Here is a 22,099-nt window from a genome sequence, read left to right as displayed (position 1 = left end):
AAGATGTTAAGTGACTTTCAAATGGTTCTACAGCTGGTAAATACTAGAGCTAGGATTCAAATACAGTTCTCCTGACTCCAAGAACTCTTCTTTAAATTCAATAACTTTTATATTCAATAATTCCTGGATTCAAAGGAATGACTATTTCAACAAGGTATTAGAATATATATAGGGACTAGACCCCCCCTCCAAGTCTTACCATTCACCTGACAAGATAGTTAAGTTAGATAAAATTCTTTGTGAGACAAAAGAAAATCTATATCTGGCGGTGCTATGAACAGATTACATTGATTGTTTGACAGAAACAAAGCATTATTGCTCTAAAGTCTACACTAAAATACATCTATGTATCTAAATGAAGACGTTTCAAATTTGAGGGTTTAATAATGTATTATAACAATAAAAATACCTTATCTTTAAAACATTAAAAAAACTACTGATTACTAATATTTTGGGTCAATGCAATCTAGGGAAAATTTAAAAAATGAATAAAAACAAGAGAACACTTTTCTGACAATATTCAACTGGCTAAGAGATAGTACTTACTCTTTGTAGCATTAGCATCAAGTTATTTTTCTCTTTCATAAAATGATCCTGTTCCCTTTGAGCTTGCTGGACAATGTGACTTGCTTGCTTCTTCAGTGCAGAAATTTTCTCCTAGTGAAAAACAAATAACAAGAGTTAGCACACCCTTTTTTGGTTAAGTTGTTTTTCAGTTATGTTTGATTCTTCATGATCAAATTTCTTAGCAAAGATGCTAGAGGCGTTTTGCTTCTTCAGCTCGTTTTACAGTTGAAAAAACCAAGGCAAACAGGGTTAAGTGACTTGTCCAGGTTCACCCAACTAGAAAGTATAACAGGTCAGATTTTCACTCAGAATGATGATTCTTCCTGAATCCAGGTCTAGTACACTATCCACTATGCCACCCGATTGCCCCAGTAATATTGTTGAATAAGGTAAAATGGACTATATAATCATACCCTGAAATCTAGAATGGGACTATATAGATCATCTAATCCAATCCCTTCATTTTAGAGATGAACCAACTATGGCTCAAAAAAGGCAGTGACTTGCCCAAAGTCATAGTTTGTATCCATAGATCTAGAAAGAAACCTAGTTTAAGTGTATACACTTAATGTTGAGCACTTTTACTACAGCACCAAACTACCTCGGAGATTCTTTTTTATATCTATATAATTTTAATTTACTTAAACATTAATTTTTTTTAAATTTTGAATTCCAAATTTTCTCCTTCCTTCTAATCCCTCCCTGACTATTGAGGTGTCAGAGATTCTAATGATAGGACTCAGTCTGGAGAGAGGGAAAATTCCTCTTAGGGAAAGATTGTGGAAAAAATGGAAAGATTTTGGTCTCCCAGGAATCTTACTTTACTGAAGATCAATGGAAATTTAATTTTTAAAACCATTTTAAGAAATGAGTAAGACCACAGGAAATCTATATAGTACATAGCAGACATCTTCAGAAATGTGCTTGTTTACAAACAAATATTTCTAATTTCTTTTTTTAACTGAGAATTGGAGAAGAAATCCTCTTCCTATACCCTTCTTTTACCTTTTATCAAATTGGAAGAGTGTAGGATGAGAATTTGACCCTATCGTGGACCCATCTAGTTTGGATTTTTATCTTTTTTATCCTCTCCCCTTCTGGAGTTCTAGGCATTCTCATAATGCTTTCTTTTACAAATGGGAAAGTAGCACTCATGGCATTGGTTCAAAGCCCAACATAAGCACAATGGCTTACAAAGCTGGTTAAAAAGAGAAGACACAAAATAAGAAAGAGGCTGGATATCTATGGTTTAGAGAGCCTTCTTTAGTTCCAACTTTTGTTGTTGTTCAGTCCCATCCAACTCATGGTCCCATTTGGGGTTTTCTTGACAAAGATACTGGAGTGGTCTCTTATTTCCTTTTCTAAAAGAAGAAACTGAGGCAAGGAGGGTTAAGTGATTTGTCCAGGGTTACAAAACTAGTAGAGTGCTTGAGGTTGGATTTGAAATTATGTGTTCCTGTCTCCAGGCATTGTTCAATTCACTGTGACACCTAGATGCCCTGGACCCACCAAGCTATTTGTATTAATAAGATAATCAATAGCTCGAAATGGCAACAGAAGAAATTCTCCTCCTCCCTTTCTCCTGATTCAACTATTTGCAAAGTTGTTCTAAACATTGGATATTTTTGTTCCAAAGGGAAATAGATCAAGACCAATGATCCCTCTTATAACTTGGTTTTCATGAGGAAAAAAAATAAAATGAGCTATTATGAATTTTCTTCTACCCCTGCCCATACAAATAAACACCATAGCTAATAATTAATAGTAACAACAAGAATATAGGACTCTGAAAGCATACAAAATATTTTGCAACCATGAGATTATGATCACTTCTATTTGATAAAGTCAATGGTGTTCGTGCTTTCTGTGATAATTATTTTTTAACTTTTAGAAGGTATCAGTAGAGTTACCTTTCTAGTGACAATACTCCTTTGATATTCAGCTACTTCACGTAGGAGTTGTTGAGTCAGCTTCTCTTTCTCTTCATCTAACCGGCTCTCATGTTCCAGTTGCTGAAATTCTAGATCTTCAAAGTGTTTGCTTTCTACATCCAACAGGTCAGCATCCTTTAAGGAAAAAGGAACAGAAACAACAGCAAAAAACACCGGGATTGACTAAAGTCAACTTTAAATCTACCAAATTTGCTACAAACTTAACTTTGAAATTACTGAAAATGATCAAAGCAGAGAGTTTTTCTTTTTTGGAGAATTAAACACACAATGGGAAGGTGACAAATTGGAACTAAAACAAGTGGTTTGTTGGTTTGGCTTATTTCTACAACAAATTTTTCTCCATGATGGATTGCAGATTTAAGAAAATACAAATTCCAATGATTTATGTATTATGAACAGAAACCAATAAAAAAGTATAATCACATTGTCTGTACAGCCAAATATCTCTTCAGTTGCCCAGGAAAATTGTTATTTTACAATCATAACATTCTAAACATAAACATTATGCATACTATAGAGAAATTATTCTTCATATGAAGTCTTTTCTTCTGGGAGTAATAAATGAGGAAAATTTGAGTGTAAACTAAGGTAAATCAAGAGAATCTAGAGGGTAATTTGCAGTAGGTTGTTGAGAATAGGGAAGCCCCATCTGGTTTGGGTTTTTATCTTTTTATCCTCTCCCTTTCTGGAGTTCTAGGTATTCTCATAATGTTTCCTTTTACAAGTGGGAAAAACAACATCCATTGCTTTGGTTCAAAGTTCTACATAAGCACAATGGCTTACAAAGTAAGTTAAAAAGACAAGACACAAAATAAGTCACACAAGTTTCCTAACTTGGATCCTGTGCTCATTTAATTTTAGAAAAATGTCTAAAAATGATTCTTGAAAGAGGGGGAGAGAGATTATAATTAGGACAAATTACCTGCTAGAACTAAGAAACAGTAAGGGGGCCATTAGTAATCCTGTAACTATTACCAAATCCTGTAACAAAATATGCCAAAATAGGCTAGGATTCTCAAGAGTGAGAATAAAAAAAGAAAGTCATTCAAATATGGATCTATTTTTTATTAACATATACTTTTTTGATGTCTCTAAATATTAATTTGTCATTTGTAATTATATATACGTATATATATATATATATATATTTTTTTTTTTTTCTGCTTTTTCCATGACAATTTGCAAAGGAGTTGATTGATTAGGTCTCATATTTGCCAATACTAAAGAATATCAAGAGACACCAATCTGGCATCTTAAAAAAAATGGCAAAATGGCAGACAGTAGAAATGTCATTTTTAATGGCTGTAAGAAACTTGGTCCATACAGGGATAAAAGGTTTATAAGAAAATATGACTCAATTCATCAACTTAAAAAAAATCAGAATACTTATGGCATTTATACAAGGAAAGATCATTCTACTTCATAAAAACAGGTTGATGCCCAAGGCTTGTCATGTAATCCCTGAAAAGAGCTATATGGTTCACAGAACCACTAGGTAACAATTAACTTATAGGTTAAATGTTTAAATCACTTTATGAAAATAAGAATGTTCTGTGTTAGGAAAGTTACATCTTTACAATCTCATATTTGAGAGTCTTCTGGTGGCTTCAGATATGCGTTTATCAAGCTAGGAAATGGTGAGAATAAATGTTGATATGACCGCTACTGAAAATAAAAGCAATTTGCCTGACAGTTTGAAATAAGAGGCAGTAGGTTGCTGTGCCATCCTGGGTAAATCAGGTTATGCCTCATTTATTCATCTGTACAATAAGGGTATTAGATTTGGTGGTTTCTGTGGTCCCTTCTGGCCCTAAATCAATGACCCTATGATCCTATAAAACAAGGAATTAATTTTTTTTTTAAAAAAATGAAAAATGGAAGCAGAAGTAAATTAATTTAACAATTTCTAAGAAAGTCTGAAGCAAAGTGACAATCACAGAATGACAGATTTAGAGACAGGAAAGACCTTAGAAACAATCTAGTTCAATCTTTTTATTTTATATAAGATGAAAAAACTGAGACCTTGTCTAAGGTACCATAGAGTAAAGCAAAAAAGTTGGGATTAGATCTCAGGTATTCTAATTCCAAATCCAATGCTCATTCCATGTCTCATTGAAATGCAAGGATACTCACAAGACCAAGGTTCAAAAGCAATCAAATAGACTTTGTTGCTTAGTCTTTTCAGTCATGACTCTTCATGACCCCATTTGGGGTTATCTTGGCAAAGATATTGAAGTGGTTTGCCATTTTCCTCTCCAACTCATAAGGGGACTGAGGCAAATAGGGTTAAGTGACTTTCCCGGGGTCACATAGCTGGTAAGTCTCTGAGGTTGGATTTGAATTCAGAAAGTTGAGTCTCCCTGACTCCTACTCTGGCTCTCAATCCACTATGCCACCTCAATACCTCAAATGAGTTTAAGTAAAATGTAATAAAATCCCCTTATCTTTCTATGCCTTATTTTAAGAATGAGTTTATAACTATGTTCTGTTTAACTCTGATTGTTAGACTACTGGGGAGCAGCTGATAGGAATGAGTGGTAGTGAAAATCAACTTTAGAGACTAATGAAAATTTGGGGGAGGGTTCAGAATTATATATACTAGTGGTTAGATAGTTAACTGTTAGCTATGTGGGAATTTCTAAATTCCTAGTTAACTACTCTTTTCAATTTTATATCTATAAATAGAATAAAGTGACATTGAAAGAAGTCAGAATCCTCTACTAAGCTAAGTATTCATCAGAAGGAAGAAGTAAAAGTTTTTGACAACTATTCCAGGACTTCTGTTAGGTACCACTATTCAGCAACCGTGGGAATTATACTGCTTCCTTTGCTATTTCATCCATATCCTAGATGATGAGGTTTTTTGTTAGTTTGTTTTTTTGGCATGGAAAAACTTAATCAGAGTTTCCATATCCACTACCATAGCAACCACAAGTCATTAAGCCACATATTTCTGGCCAGTTTCAACTAAATCTCTGTCAATAATTTTGAAGTGAAAAGTTCTGGGTTCTTAGTGACTTGCATATATGAATTGTATGTATATCAACATAATAAACTCTAAAATTAGCTCAAGATTTCTAAAAATTATAAAAGAAAAGAAAGAAGAAAGAAGAGGAAAAAGGAAGGAGGAAAGAGTGAAGGAAAGAAGGAAAAGAAGAAAGACCAATATCAAGAAAGACCTCTCAAGGAGGACCACTATCTCCTCTTGGTTGTTGTTGTTTTTGCAAGGCAATGGGGTTAAGTGACTTGCCCAAGGTCACACAGCTAGGCAATTAAGTATCTGAGGCTGGATTTGAACTCAGGTACTCTAGGGTCAGTGCTCTATCCACTGCACCACCTAGCTGTCCCCCACTACCTCCTTGAAAAGACCTTTATTTTAAGTGTTTTAATCATTGTACTAAAGTTGGTGGTAACAAAGGGTGGCGAAGTGGATAGAGTCCTGGGTCTAGAGACAAGAAGTTCATCTTCCCAAGTTCAAATCCAGCCTCAGGGACATGCCACTTAATGTTTTCTTGGACTCAGTGTCCTCACATGTAAAATGAGCTGAAGACAAAAATGGCAAATAGCACTCTAGCATCTTTGTCAACAAAATCCTAAATGAAGGCAGCTAGATGGTGCAATGGATAGCGTACCTGTCCTGGAGTCAGGAGGATCTGAGTTCAAATTAGACCTCAGACACTTAATAATTACTTAGCTATGTCACTTAACCCCACTGCCTTGCAAAAAACAAAAAAAAAACCCAAACCCCAAATGGGGTCATGAAGAGTTGGACATGACTGAAAAATGATTAAACAACAACAAAACATAAGTTAACTTAAATTGATTCTGTATTTAATTTAATTAAGGTCCTAGAAAAAGAGATTTTATTTTAGTAGCATTTGGAAGAGTTTGAAGCTGGAAGGGAAGTGGGCTTGGCTAACCCAGGAATTGTCTAAAATAAATGAATTATCTCAAAATGAGCTAATCTACTGGTTAATTCAAAAAGATTGGTGAAGGGTGACCCTAGAAGGACAAGACTAAGGCATTCCTTGCTTTATCACACCTGTTGTCAGTTATTGCTTTCAAGGAAAGGGTTTTTATGTGAAGAGTTCCCCTTTTTTGCTTTGTGGGAAAGGAAAAGGCATCTTGGATTTTGTATGATGCAAATTAGGACATGTGCATTCATTTCCTTTCTCTGTTTATAATCCAAATCCCTTAGAATCCTTGAAAAAAGTGTATAACACATTGTATAGAGCCCAGATTAAAATGAGCAGTAATTATTTATATCAACTTTCTGTGCAGTATATATTAACAGACTAGATGAAGTATTATCTGAAATCAATGTTTATGTAGAATGAGACAACAACTAGGTAATGGGATGGAAAGGAAAAAAAATTAAAAGGAAAGAAAATGTACATAGCTATATACATATATATGTAAACTGATCTTAAATAAAGAATTCCAAGTTCAATTATCCGAATATAATATTGAAAAATAAATATTTTTGAGAATCAATGAATAAGTAACAATAAATTTCTTTATTTTTTAAATTTTGTTTATGTTTTTGCAAGACAGTGGGGTAAAGTGACTTGCCCAAGGCCACACAGCTAGTAAGTGCCAAATGGGCTGAATTTGAGCCCAGGACTTCCTGACTCCAGGGCCAGTACTCTAACTACTGGCCCACATAGCTGCCCCCAAATTATGTTTCTCAAACTAATTTTTTTAATTACAAAGGCATCTAAGACTCTCAGGGACTAACTAACAACTAGTAGATAAATAGAACAAAATACTTTCACAAATCTTATTTTCTAAATTATAGGCAATTTGGGGTGGTGGTGTTTTGAACATAGCTTTGTCACCAGAATCATGGTACTGATGCATGGGCAAAGTTCCAACTTATTGGTTTATATCCAATTCTCTCAATAACTGACTAAAGGAAAGCAATTTAAATTTTGAATTTATTTGGAATAACACTAGCAAAAGTGGTAGATATTATAATCTTTATTCATCATTTTAAGATATATGAAATGACTATCTTTAAAAAATCAGGAAGCTCTCAAGTGTGATATCAAATTACAGTTCATTGAAAGTTATCTTTACCCTACTGAGATTCCAAGTATAACTGAATTAAATAGATAAAAGTTCACATATTGTTTTAAAAAACAACCTTTTAAGGAATTCCCCTAAGAACTGCTTTCTTACAATGGTTCACTTTATAACTCTCCAGAGAGAGAAGAATGTGATAAAATGAATAAACTAGACTTATTTTTCACTCATTAATGGCCACTCCCCTGGGGCTATATCTCTTTACATAGTATTTTTGCTTCCAAGACAATGTCTTTTTCTCCAATATTTTAATTTAAATTGTTCTTTATGGAGAACAAAATCTGGCATTCATATTCCTATAAAACTTAAAATTTTGAGGACAAATATTTGTGAAATTTGGTGGAACATCTAATTTTATTTTCATGGCTCAAGAGAATGCCAGTATTTTGAAGTCTACTCTCATTATTTTTTCTTTGTTTTCTCACTGAAACAGTGTCTGGCATAAAAAAGAAATTTGATAAATGAACGAACAAATGAATGAACACTGGGGACAATACAGTATTCATGGAATAAAGTTTCAGCTGATACCAAGTCAGACTAGACATTTCTATGGCTCATTAAGATTTTTTTTCAAGCAGATAATAGCTAATGATACAGTTTGAAGGCACACCCTGGGGTGTGGCTTAGATGAAAATAATTTCAGTTTGATGTCACTAGAAAGCTGAAAGAAATAAACATTAAAACATGGTGAAAGATAAACAGTTGAAAAATGGCTATTTTGGGGATAGATTACAAAGCAAGCTTAGAAAAACATTAAACAGCCAACAGAGCAAACAGCAATCACTAGAGAGTGAACAGGAAACCCAGGGAACAGTGTCCATTATTAATGCTAGCTAATTTCAGTGGTGAAATGACAGGTATCGGTTACAGCTCCTGAACAGCTGCGCCTTCTCAGCTAAAACAGAGGGAGATGCCTTTATTCGAAATCTCAGCTCTAATAGACTTTTACTTTCTAAACTAAGTCACTAAAAAGGTAGGTTCTTTTGGGGGAGGGGGGAGGGGATCATGACTGTCATTTAGTTCCTATTTCATGGTCACCATGCACTTCAATGATGTATTCATTAAACCAGCAGGCAGCTAAGGACAAGTTCTGTGCTATATGATTTATATGAGTGAGAGGAAATTGGAAGCTTAAAAAAAAAAAAGAAAGAAGGTGGGGTATGATATATTTTTTTTTAAAAAAGAGAAAAAGAAAAATTTGAAAAAAATTTAATGGTGCATTCCTGATTGCTACTGACCCTCTTCAGTTGCTGCTGTAACTGTTCCCTCATGGACTCAGGGCAATTGTCAAGCTGGGTCTTCTGCTCGGAGTATATTTCCTGTAGCCTCTCTAGTTTTTCCCTCTCAGCATCAAGCTTTACCTTCTCCTGAAGTTTAGAAAATAGAAGAATAGAATTACCTTAAACCCCCAACCAGGAGTGAGCAATCATTAGCAATGTGGATGACAAATAAAAAAGATGAACCAGACAGCTTGTGGGAGTAGAAACAGACAGTTGTATTAGTCACTAGGACAAAGCAGCATAAAGGTAACTACAAGGTGGGATCATATACTTTTGATTCAGTTGTTTATTCACTCCTAAATTTAACACAATCAAATTAGCACTTGCCCCACCCTACCCTTTTCCTTTCCTTACCTCCTCTTACCTGCCAATAGATGACAGGTTTGCTGCCCATCTTTGAAAAAGGCAGTGATCTCAAAAGGCACTTTATTTATAGGCAGTCAACAAAAAACCCATAGAAAATGAAGACAACTTTTAGGCAACTTTAATGTGCTGCAAGAGTGAGACAAAGGAATTTATACCACATTCCTGAATGAAGTTGGATTCACTCAGGTAAAAACCAGCATAATCTCTAGGTTTACATTGTAAAATTTTAGATCTATTAATCTATTCATGCCACTTGTATCATTCAGAAAATTATTCATTTTGTAAGCTAAGGACTTGAAATAGTTCAAGCAATTTTCTAGCCCCAGTTTTTTGGGGGGGAAGGTGATTTTTTTGGTCTCATTCAGAGAAAAAAGACCTTAGAGATAATTGGATACATGGAGTTCTTAATCTGGAGCTTATCAACTTGTTTTTGTAAGGCAATAGGGTTAAGTGATTTGCCCAAGGTCACACAGCTAAATAACTATTAAGAGTCTGAGGCTGTATTTGAACTCAGGATCTTGTGACTCCAGGGTCGGTGCTGTATCCACTGTGCCACCTAGCTTCCTTCTATCAGCTTGCTTTTAGAAAAAATTCTGCTAAGTGCATTTCAATAGAGTTGGTTTCTTTGGTAAACATATTTATTTTACTTTATGCATTTAAAAACATTCTGAGAAAGAAGTCCAAAGGCTTTATTGACAGCCAAAGAGGTAATTGACACAATAAAAGCTAAAATCCCTCATCTAGCTCAATGTTCTCATTTTAGAGATGAATAAATTCAGACTCAGGGATGAGAGGTGACTTGCCCAAAGTCACACTTTGATATCTGGTAATCAGAAGCAAAATCAGTATTTGAACATAGGTATTCCAACTCTAAATCCAATATTATTTCCACCTCAGCAGTTACACCAGCTTATACCAGTCAAGTGTTAAGAAAACTAATGGAAAGTATTAGTAGAGAAATTAATTTCTGTTACTTTTCTGCAGGGCTGAGAAGGTAAGAAATCAGATGGCATCCACATAAGAAGACAAAAAAGTGCAAGACTGACTACGAAGGTAGATGTGATTCAAAAAACTAATGGTGTTATCAAACATCAGAAACAGAGCCACTAGAAGAACAAAGGCAATTAAGGATGTCTTTATGATTAGAACAATGCCTAGCACACAGTCAACAAAGAATGTTGAAAGAATGAATGAATGAATGAATGGCTAATAAGAATGAGCAGAATAAAAGGAAAATATCACCACTTCCTTTCTCATCCTAATCATGGTTCATGTGGGATAATGTCATGATGTTACCTTTAGTTGATACCACAAAACATCATAAATAACCTTTTTTTTTTTGGGCGGGGGGAAGAAACCACTTTCAGTAAGCTGGCATTTCCCTAATATCTTTACCTTCATTGGATGCACAGACAGACTCAATCAATACCTTTGCCCAGGTTGCTCAACCTTACTCTTGCCTTCAATCTCAGTGTCCAAAGCACCCAGAGCACCAATAGCACTAAAGATCTAAAGTTAACAAAAAATTGTCAACTTACCCTCTTAGTGCTTCATTTTTTCTGAAAACAAGGAGGGGTAATAGTCTCTATATTTAGGACTGGAGGATTAAATGTACAGGATGTCTCAAAAGTCTTGGTGACTTTAAGCTTTAATAGCTTAAACATAAACTCTCAAAAATTCTAATAACAAAACTCCTCCAAGACTTTGGGTACTACTGTATAAAGGATCAAACAGTGAGAGGTCACTACAAGAGGATTATCACTACTGAAATTTCCTTATTCAAATATACTTGAAAATTTTTTAGTTTTTTTTTTCCTTAATAAATATTGCTTTAGCTTAGAGCCATAGTGATATTAGTGAGAATAGGGATTGGGACTGAACTAATTATCTTGGTATAAGTCTGCTTCAGATGAAGAAACACCCTTTGCCAACACAGGTCTGCAAATTTTCTACAATTTAGCGTCTCTCTATAGGGTTTCCTAAAGTACTAAGAGGTTTAAAGACTTACTCCAGGGCATAAACTCAGTTTGTGCCAGAGTCAGGACTTGAAACTAGAATTTTATGGTTCTAAGCTAATTTGTTATCCCATGGTGACACTGCTTCTTTTAATAATGGGATATTTTTGAAATTATACTTGGATTTATGTATCACTTCCTTTCTAAATTTCTTAAACATAAGCACACACATATACATACAGCCTTGAAGTTTGTCTTAAAAGGAAAATAGATAAAAATGCCTATAAAAAGGTTTTTTTGCAAATTCAAACTTCATAGCCTAATCATGATATTTTCAGAGACTAACTAATGTCATTTTTTTCCCAACAACCTTTCAGACTTATGTAAGAAGTTCTCAATTCCTCAAGCCTCAGGAAATAGAAAAAAATCCTCATTTGAGCATTTCTATTTTCTATTCCTAAACCTTACTTCTTTTAAACCATAAAATGTGATATAAATTTTTGTCAGATCTCACTGTAATTACCCAGAAATTATTTTTTCCTTCCATTGTACCTCTCACTATACCCTCACAAAAATTACTTCAGGGACTGATCTGTATGAGTCAAATAATTCTAAGATTTGGAATAAGAAAGACACTGCATTGGTTTTGCATTTCATTCTCTAGAGGATACCCTCATTCTAAAGTTTTTCATGACAAAAAGGCATTTTTGTTTACTCTATCTTTTTGAATTTTGAATTTTTTTGAATTTAAGATCAATTGATTAAAGAAAAGACATTAAATAGTGGGTACCATTTTGCATCAATGTTCTCTTTTTTGCAGAAATCAAACAAGAGGAATTTCAACCCTTGGAAATTGAAGCATTCCAGTCTAAAATGGGTCTGAGAAACAAATCCTAACAAATGGATCACAAGGAAAGCTACTTTGTATTATTCTGTAAAAATATTATATTTTACCTACAAAACTCTATGCTCCCAAGTGATTGAATGATGGCTGTAACTTCTACTAGCAACAAAAGATAGAAGTATTTACTCACCAGGAACATTAATCTGACAACCTTAGCTGACTTCAGTTTCTGAATTTTTAGATTGCAAATTAAAAAAAAATTAAGACAGCAGACTTTTTGACTTTATGTCTAGAATGAAATGTCATTTCCTCTCAGTGCTTTAATGGCAGACAGATTTCATCTAACAATTCCTCTCTAATTACAACTATTGTTAACACTTTATTGTCAAATTTAATTGTGGCAGAGAGGCAAAAAAAAAATAGACACTGGTCCCTCTACCATAGATTTCAGTTCAATTACCTTTTATATAAAAGGTATGTGTATATAAAAAGCATTTTGTGAGTTTAAACTTTTATTCAGTTTAAAAAACTGAATTTAAAACACTAATTTAAAAAACAATGCTACTTAAAATTTACTATGGTCCTGGTTTGCAAGTAAATTACTGGCACTATCAAAAATGCCTTCATATTTTAGTGACCACAAATTTATACTAAGGACTAAAAACAAAAGCATAGTTAATAAAAAGAATAATACCTTATATTTACATAGAGGCTTCTTTCTGAATAGATTCAAGGCCTTTGCAATTGCTGACAAATGGGTAGCTAGGAGAAGGAAGAAAGCAAATACCATCTTCCCTATCTACGATTCAGTCAGTAAAGATTCAACTTCTTGAAGCCCAAAGCATTAGGCTATCAGAAAGATGCAAAAAAGTCAGAACAGAGTGAGTGGCAGGTGGACAGCTGCCTAGTCACAGAAGAGGTAATATCACTCCAAGAAACTCCTCAGGTACAGATGTTGAGCCAATAAGAAAATAATATTTCTCTCTTCTATTTATAGTTCAGGAAGTTCTTTCAGTTGTGTTGCTCAGTTTAAACAGGTGATTAGAGCAGGAAGTATCACTTTCCATTTGGGAGGTAAAACAGATTTACATCAGAGATTTGTGGGTTTTGATTTTTTTAACAACATAAAACAATACTAAAATTAGATTTTAAAAATTGAAAGCAATTAAAATAAATATATCTATTTTCATTCTCTCTCTGGAGTAAAAGGCAGTAGGCAAAGGTCATTTTCTTGGAAAGAATACAATTTCTACCATTTTACTTTCCATCCTTTTTCCCTTTAAAAATTATTTATTTTTACACACATTAAAAAGATCATTATAATACATAAAATATAATATATAATCATTACATGAAGTTATAAGTCCACTATATACAGCTTAAGTTTTTTGGATTTGGGTTTTTTTGGGGGGGATGGGGTTAAGTGACTTGCCCAAGGCCACACAGTTAGGCAATTATTAAAAGTCTGAAGTTGAATTTGAACTCAGGTCCTCCTGACTCCAGGGCCGGTGCTCTATCCACTGTGCCACCTAGCTGCCCCAGCTTAGCTTATTTTTAAGAGTAAATTGTAGGGGTGGCTAGGTAATGCAGTGAGTCAGGAGGACCTGAGTTCAAATCCAGCTTCAGACACTTAATAATTACCTAGCCTTGGGCAAGCCACTTAACTCCATTTGCCTTGCAAAAAATCTAAAAAAAAAAAAGAGTAAATTATAAACTATTTTTAAAGCTGTCCTTATTTGTGTTACCTTCTACTGGAATCTTTATTTTTTTTTAGCTTTTGCAAGGCAATGGGATGGGTTAAGTGTCTTGCCCAAGGTCACACAACTAAGCAATTATTAAGTGTTTGAGGCCAGATTTGAACTTAGGTCCTCCTGACTCCTGGGCTGGTACTCTATCCACTGTACCACCTAGCTGCTCCTACTGATATCCTTTTAATGGCAGTAGAAATTGTCTGTTAGCTGAGCCTTCTGTTGTGAACTTCTGGAAGAACGTGGATAAAAGTGGCAGAGATATATATATGCATTTAGAAGGATTATGAATCATATTGTTGAAGAGAGTGTCCACATCAATGCAATTATAGATCCAACTGAGCATACTTGAGGATTTTATCAAAATGCTATCTCTCTAAGGCTTCAGAATATTGGAAAAAATATAAAGATGACAAGGTCACAATCTCAGACTCAAACCCTCCAGTTAATCACATTACATAATCTGACTGAGTCACAGAGAAGAGAATTCTCTGACTCTGATCCTTCTCTTCCATCTATAGAGGTCTCCCTACTTCACATCACCAAGACTGGTCTTAAATATTCGAATAACTTCTAATACAACCAGAAACCTTCCCTGAATACCTGGAGAGAAGCTGGCCATGTGCTCTGGACCCAAACATGTAAAGCCCCACATTCCATCATTTCCTTCTACTTCCTTCACTTGAGTGAACTACAGTGCATTTATGCACTGTAAATACTACACTTCTTTGTGTTTTGATTCAATATTAGTTTCTTGGTCTAGGCATTCTTAATAAGTCTGCCCATGACAATGCATTCTGTCTTAGAATGTAAACTTAAGGGTAGGCTCTCACAGTTTTAGCAATTGTCTATACTTGAGCCTAGCACCATATAGAAACAGTATCTTAACAATTTTTTTGATGTCACTCTGAGGTCAACACAGAAAACCTTAAATATCACAAAAGCTACAAAAAAAACAAAATCTGACTTCCCAAACCAATTATGGGAAACTCTACCCAAAACTTTCTTCTGCCACCAAAGGTGAATAAGTTAAATAGCTACCAAAAGGAGGCCATCCTTCTACTAGGCTTGGAATTATCTTATTTCATGGTTACCTGCCCTTATAAAATCTGGGATCAGAATAAAGGATGTATTATTAATGTTAAAAGTTCATCAAATCATGAGTATCTTTAAAACTTTTGATAATTTTGGGTCACAAATTACATAGACAAAAGCAACAGGTAGAGACAGCTGGATACTATAGTACAATGGTGTCAAACTCAAAACTAAATGGGGTCACTAATCTGTGCATAAGAATTCCCATGAGCCATGCATTGAGTTTTAAAATATATTAACTATATTTTATTTATTTCATTAAATATTCTCTAATTATATTTTAATTTGGTTTTGTAATACTGAGGAGTCTTGTGAGCTTCATGTAACCCTGGGCTGAATGTCTAACACACATAGAACTAAGCTAGAGTCTGGGGACCTGAGTTCAAATTCTGTTTTAGAAACTTACTAGTTGAATAACCCTGGGCAATTCAGTTCACATCTCCTAATCTCAAATTTCTTTACTAAAAAATGAGAATGATGATAGTACTTACATTAGGAATTATTGTGAGAATTGAAATAGCTAATATGTAAAATACTCTGCAAAGTATGAAGGTTACCTATTATTTTAACAGACATGTGGAAAGAGAAACATGATCTGAAGGGCAAAAAAAGAAGTCTTTTTTTCCCCAGATTTATATTTTTTCTACTTTTTTTTTGTAATTGTTGTTCAGTCAAGTCCAAAACTTCACGACTCCTGTTTGGGGTCTTCTTGGCAAAGATACCTGGAGTGGTTTGCCATTTCCTTCATTTTACAGGGGAAGAACCTGAGGCAAACAGGGTTAAGTGACTACTAGGGTCGTATAGCTAGGATGTGTCTGAAGCTGGATTTGAGCTCATGAGGATGAATCTTCCTGATTCCAGGCCTAATACTCTATCCATTGTGCCACCTAACTGTCACAAACTAGAAATAGCTGCATTTAATTTAGTCTTAATCAACTAGTACTCCCTTTTCAGCGTTGTTAGTTTTCCACACTCTTCTGATCCCTTGACTGGGTGGTTATTTTCCCTGCCTTCTCTGCTTCACAGTCATTTTTCGCAGCATATGATTAAGAAAAGCCCTCTTATTTTTTTTTCTTCACAACACAATGCTTGGTACATAGTAGGTAATTCATAAATTTGCTTGCTGATTGAGGGATTGACAGGGAAATTGGATGTCTCCTTCTCAAGTATGCCTCAGCATTCCCTAGGTTGTAAATGCTAATCCTGTACTTCCTAAGTTTCTAGAGACTTCTAGCTTAAAGACAATAGAGAAACTATCAATGCAATTCTACAAATTTTCAAACTACCCACATATCTACTTATAGTTAGTGAATCAACAAGCATTTTTAAATGCTTATTATGTGATGAACACTATGTTAAAGTGCTAGAGATACAAAGAAAGGCAAAACAAATCCAAAAACCACAAAGCTAAACCCAAACCAAAAACTCAAGCACTACCTAAAACCCAGTCCCTCTCTCTAGAGGAGCTTACATTCTAATGGGAGAGACAACATAGTTTAAATGAGAAATACAAAAGGAGGATGAGAATAATCAGAAAAGGGAAAACACTAGTAGAGGGAGAAATCAAGGAAAAAGCCTTTTGTAGAAGGCTAGATTTGAACTGAGTTTCTACCATTGTTCTTGAAACTATCAGAGCTCTTATAATATCTAAACCAGGGATGCAAATGCCAGAAGGAGAAGAAGGCATGACAATAGATTCTCTTTGGGAAATAGGCTTTGTCATCGACTTAACTTGTTCCATTTTCAGGAAAAATTCATAGACAAGCTTACTCCCTTTGAGGGATTGTATCTGGGGGAATGTGATAAATCTCTAGATTTGTAACTCAAGGGATGCATTTTTCCTGGAAGAGACTCAAAAACACTTAGCCCCAGAAAAATCTGGTGAAGTCACAAGACAGGTAAACAGAAAAAGTCACAGATCATATTGTGAGGTTTTAAGTCCCAGATTTCTAGGATTTGACAACCGAATTTGACAAGGCAGGGAAGTCTTCCAGTCCTAGAAGTTCTAAATCTAATCCTCTCTTTTATTTTTTTTTCATGAGAGTTCAAGTCTTTATTCAAAATTACCTTTCAAATGACATTATAAAAGAAAAAAAAACAAAAAAGAAAAAAAAGAAAAAGGGAGGCTAATTGAGGCCAAATAACTCAAAAGAAAAATACCCAAGAATTAAAAAAAATAAAGAACAAACCTATGAAATACTTTCAGGAACTATGAAGAAATAAGTATAAGGAACCATGGAAATCAGAAAAATGGAACATTCTGTTACATATAGATGATGATGGATATGGTGATATGTTTGCTTACCATGTTAAATATTTCATTATGCTACTTAACTAGGGTTGTATCTGTGACTAGTTAGCACATCACAGGTTTTCAAAGATTGAATTAGGATACTTTAGTGAATTATAAGTATATCTATGACTGCCTTTGCCAGTTTTTGACCAGAAAGGAAAGATAGCAAAAAGAAGAATGAAAGTTGGTGTACATGAATAAATGTGTATGCATCTTCTATTTAAATGTATTTATTGATGGCTATGTAGGCATATATGTATGTGTCTCATATCTACATATAATACATATCACCCAGCATTTATATGTAATAACTTGCATTTATATGGGGGTATAAAGTGTGGGAAAAGGCTTTAGATTATAAACAAAGGCATACATGGGATGGTGGGGAGGGGGTCTGCCATTAATAGGCTAAGGGGCTTTATGCCTTCCATTCTAAGATTTCCAGTGGTGCAATGGACAGAATGCCCAGGCCTGGACTTACCTTCTTGACTACAAATCCTGGCCTCAGACATTTGAAAACTGTTTGATCTTGGGCAAGTCAGTTAACCCTATTTGCTTCAGTTTTATCATCTATAAAATGAGCCGGAGAAGGAAATGGCAAACTTTTCTAATACCTTTGCCAAGTAAATCCCAAATGGGGTCACAGAGAATCAGACCCGACAGAAAAAGATGCAACAACAACCTGATTTATAAAATATACAATATCTTATTTAATTCTCCCAACAATTAACTTGGAAAAATTTTTCAACTTTTCTAGGTCTTAGTTACCTTATCTGTAAGATGATTAGGTAATCTCTAAGATCTCTTCCAGACCTCTAATAATACACAATTTTATTCAAGGTGCAAAGATGTTAAATACACACTTGCTTATTGTTTAATATAGGTGATATCAGAAGATAGATGCATTATTTTTGGACTATATATGCATAAGCTTATTTGACTATATTTATACATTCACACTATATGTACACAGATATTTATACACATTTGCCAAGTCTATATTTGATTCAATTCAACAATAAGAAATGACACTTACATAGGATTGCCTTTGTATTCTTTTTTGTTTCAAAAATTTGAGCTGATGAGATAGAAGTGCAAATATTATTACCCCCCTTTTAACAAAGAGGAAATTGAGTCCCAAGGAGGTTAGATGACTAATAGCCATTTAGTAAGGAGCAGAGCAGAGATTGAAACCTAGGTCTCTTATGACTCCAATTCCTGTACTCTTTCTAAGAACTCTCTAATATACTGTGGCATTTATTTAGTGCTTTAAGGTTTTGAAATTCATCAAATGACATGTCATTTGATTACAATAATTCATAAAGTGTTCACTTTAAGTAAAATACTGTGCTAAGGGCTGGGGACATAAAGATGGAGGACCCTTATGAAGTAGAGAATCTAATAAGGGTAAGTAAATAACTGTGACACAAGGGAAGAAGACTGAGATAAGTAGAGGAAAGAGAAGAATAGACAAAATTCTGAGAAAACCGAAGTAGAGAGCACATCCACCTGGCATGTGGAGAGTGATACAGGAGTCAGATGAGAGACTTCATGGAACCAAAGGAACATTGGTCTAGAGTAGAAGGAACCTCAGAGATTATTTAAGTCAACTGCTCATTTTTCAGATAAGAACCTTGAAGTACAGAGAGGTTAAGAGATCTGTCCAAGAGGATACACATGAGAGTATCCTTTGAATTGAACTTTGAAAAGAAAAAGAAACATTTCAGCAGAGAGAGAGAAAAAGAAAGAAATACGAGACTGTCTGAGTAAATAAATATAAGTGGAAAGGGATCAGCCAACTGAAGGAGCTCCAGTTTTATTGGACCATAAGAGCATATAGTAGTAATGTAAAATAAAATAGACTGGAGCCAATTCATGGAAAGTTTAAATTATCTTAGTGGCAAAAGGAAGTCTATGGAAATCTTTCAAGCAGGAAAGTGACATGATTTCATTACAAAGATTGTTTTGATAGCTCTTGAAGGATGGATTGAAGAGGGAAGAGGAGGCAGGATGTGATGAAGGTCTAATTTAGAGTGGTAACAGTGTGGATGAAGAGGAGACAAATGTGAGCGAACTTTTGGAGATAGAAAAGATAAGACTTGGCAATTGATTGATTGGATATGAGTGATTAGGGAATGAGAGGAATCATAGTATCAAACCTGAGTAACTCAAAGGATGGTAGTATCATAGAATAAACTAAGAATGTTCTAGAGAATAATTTAATAGAATATCTTTATATTATATATAATTATAAATTTATTTTCAATTAACTATAATTACATATAATTAAATTATATAATTATAAAATACAAATTATCTATAATATGTATAATTATAAGACAATCATTGAAAATTATTTGCAATACAATATAATTATATATTTATATTATTTGTTTATATATTTTTATAATTTTATATATACATACTCCAAATATATACTTAAATAGGAACATTGATTGGGTCTTAGGACTGTGATAAGTTTGGTTTGTGGATATTGAGTTTGAGATCACTAAGACATGAATACTGCATTTGAGATCACTAAGACATGCAGATGGAGATAGCTACAGAAATCCAAATGTTTGTATGTTCATGCACATACATATTAGTCATTCCTTTATTTTTTTCTCCTCCAAATATAATTCATATACAGTCTGATTATGTGGGAGGGGAGGGAAGGGGGTAAGTGTGTGAAAGAGAAAGAAGTCTTGCTTCCTTTCTTCACCTCATTTATCCCTTCTAAAGGCTATAAAGATGTAAAGGCACAAATAAATAAAAGGTCTAGATAATCTGCAACCCCTGAATCATTGCAATGTGATGGTTGTATAAGTGCTCCCTCCAATTTGGGAACTACATTGCTTATAGGTTGTTGGCTATACAATGGAATTTCCAACCACTGCTTCAAGGGTACCTCTCATCTATTGCCATGTCATTCAGAATTTTCACTTTCCCTACTTTATATTGGGAGAGGATACCAGGAAACAACTTATCTATGTTTGCCAAGATCAACATACCTGCAACTGATGCCATTGTACTAAAATACAATCATCTTATTAAAAAAAATTGAAAAATGAGATCCACGATTGTATAACTTCAGATCCTAAGGGTGAGATACCAATAACAAAGAATTACAGCAAACAACAAATCTACTCTTTGAATTTCAAAGAAATAAAAGAATTAATCATTCTAAAGGGACAGACTGTTATGAACAACAATTAGTAAAACATCTGTGTCTTTGCCCTTAAAGGGGTAACTCACTTAAACTGTACCATCACCTCATTGTCTGACCCAATTCATGGCATGTTATCCATTTGGTTTAAGAGAATATAACCAATGATATAAAAATTATGGAAGTTAAGAGGTAATAGATCCATTATTAACATTCTAGTGGGTAACTATTCAAAATATTCTTGTTTGATAAAATACATACAGATATATCCATAAGAAAAATGCATTTGATTAGTTTTAGAATCATTTAAATTTCCTTTGGTTAGTTGAATTTTTACCTTGGTCTTTTCCCCAGTAATGTTCTTTTCAAGCTCTGCTATCTTCCTATTTAGATGGTCCAATATCTCCTTTTCTTTCATAAGTTCAGCTGATTCTGCTTTCTGTTCACCATCTAGAAGGGCACATTCCAAATCCCCCTAGAACACAAAACATTTCCCAGAGTTGCTCTTTCAAAACAGAAGATCATAGACCTGGAGTTGGCAAGGACCTTGGAGTCTATCTAGTCCAACTCTCATTTTTCAGGATAAGAAAACTGAGCACCAGGTAGGTGATCACTTACCCAAGATCCTATTAGTGGTAAACATTAGATATGAATCCAGAGTCAGTGCTTTTTTATCTGACCTGAATGGTATTTATTATACCAAACCATTAAGAAAATTTTGACTGAGTCAGTTTACTATGTTAGCTATATGAGCAGCTATATAGAAGTTTTGCGATCTTTACTAAGGAAGCTATTTTTACTCTTTGTTTAATCTTACTTTATACTTTTGCCTACTCCTTAGAACAGTAGGTCTCAAATTTTTTAATTTCAGAACCCTATTATACTCTTTAAAATTACTTAAGGCCCCAGAGAACTTGTGTTTATGTTTTATATCTATTAATATTTATTGCATTAGAAATTAAAAGTTGTGAAAATACTTATTTATTAATTAAAAATAATTAATCTATTACTTGTTAACATAAACAACATTTTAACAAAAAATAATTTCTCAAAACAAAAAAAAAGTGAGAAGTAATTTGTTTGACTTTTTTTTGCAAATCTCTTTAATATTTGACTCAACAGAAGACAGCTGGATCCTCATTTCTGTTTTTGCAGTCATTGTGGTAAGTTGCTTTGCTTGAAGTCTATCAAGAAAATTCAGTTTCACACAACTATGTAATTGTAAAAATGAAGAGTATTTTAATAGAAAAGACAATAACTCAGGATTGTTATCAAAATAATTTTGACCTTGTGGAACCCCTGAAAGACCCTCAGGGACGTCCAGGGGAATGCCCAAACTTTGAGAACAGCTACCTTAGAGAATATTTGAAATTACATCAGTTTCTTGTATCTAGGCTGAGCACCAGCAAATTTGGGAGTAGTTGCATACATCTTGGCTCTGTTCACTAAAGTCAATATGAAAATTGCACACAGCCTGGAGTGAAAGTACAGGCTTCTAAGCAATGATAAACGAAGGAAAGTTTCTAGGGCTTAACAGTAAAAGTAGTAGAAGTAAAAGATAAGTTACTCTCTTAAATAATATAGGTATCATTTATGAAAAAAAACTAAAGTGAAAATTTGTATTTGAGCTAATGGACTCTTTAGTGTAAATCTTATACAATACAAAATTAAGTTAATGTATAAAAAGTAGTTTAAGAATCTCATTTTGATTTATTAAGATTTTAACTCTCTTGTTCTGTACATAGTGG

At 34.0% G+C, this 22,099-nt stretch overlaps 1 protein-coding gene across 8 annotated transcripts in view; it reads right to left on the bottom strand.

The window, feature by feature from the left end:
* Positions 1-22,099, bottom strand: part of PHLDB2 (pleckstrin homology like domain family B member 2) — a 140,861-nt gene that overhangs the window by 59,241 nt on the left and 59,521 nt on the right. For 6 of the 8 annotated variants that reach the window (XM_074214475.1, XM_074214476.1, XM_074214474.1 and 3 more), the window contains 4 exons: positions 20,689-20,826; positions 8,843-8,971; positions 2,478-2,633; positions 547-657 (listed from right to left, as the gene is read on the bottom strand). In XM_074214475.1, the coding sequence (XP_074070576.1) occupies positions 547-657; positions 2,478-2,633; positions 8,843-8,971; positions 20,689-20,826 (534 nt within the window). The remainder of the gene's footprint in view (positions 1-546; positions 658-2,477; positions 2,634-8,842; positions 8,972-20,688; positions 20,827-22,099) is intronic. The other 2 variants (XM_074214480.1, XM_074214477.1) reach the window with 1 other exon arrangement.

The sequence above is a fragment of the Macrotis lagotis genome, chromosome 1 (assembly GCF_037893015.1).
Source record: "Macrotis lagotis isolate mMagLag1 chromosome 1, bilby.v1.9.chrom.fasta, whole genome shotgun sequence".
Classification (NCBI taxonomy): domain Eukaryota; kingdom Metazoa; phylum Chordata; class Mammalia; order Peramelemorphia; family Peramelidae; genus Macrotis; species Macrotis lagotis.
The sequence above is the reverse complement of the archived record's forward strand: the minus strand, read 5'-3'. Positions and strand labels throughout refer to the sequence as shown.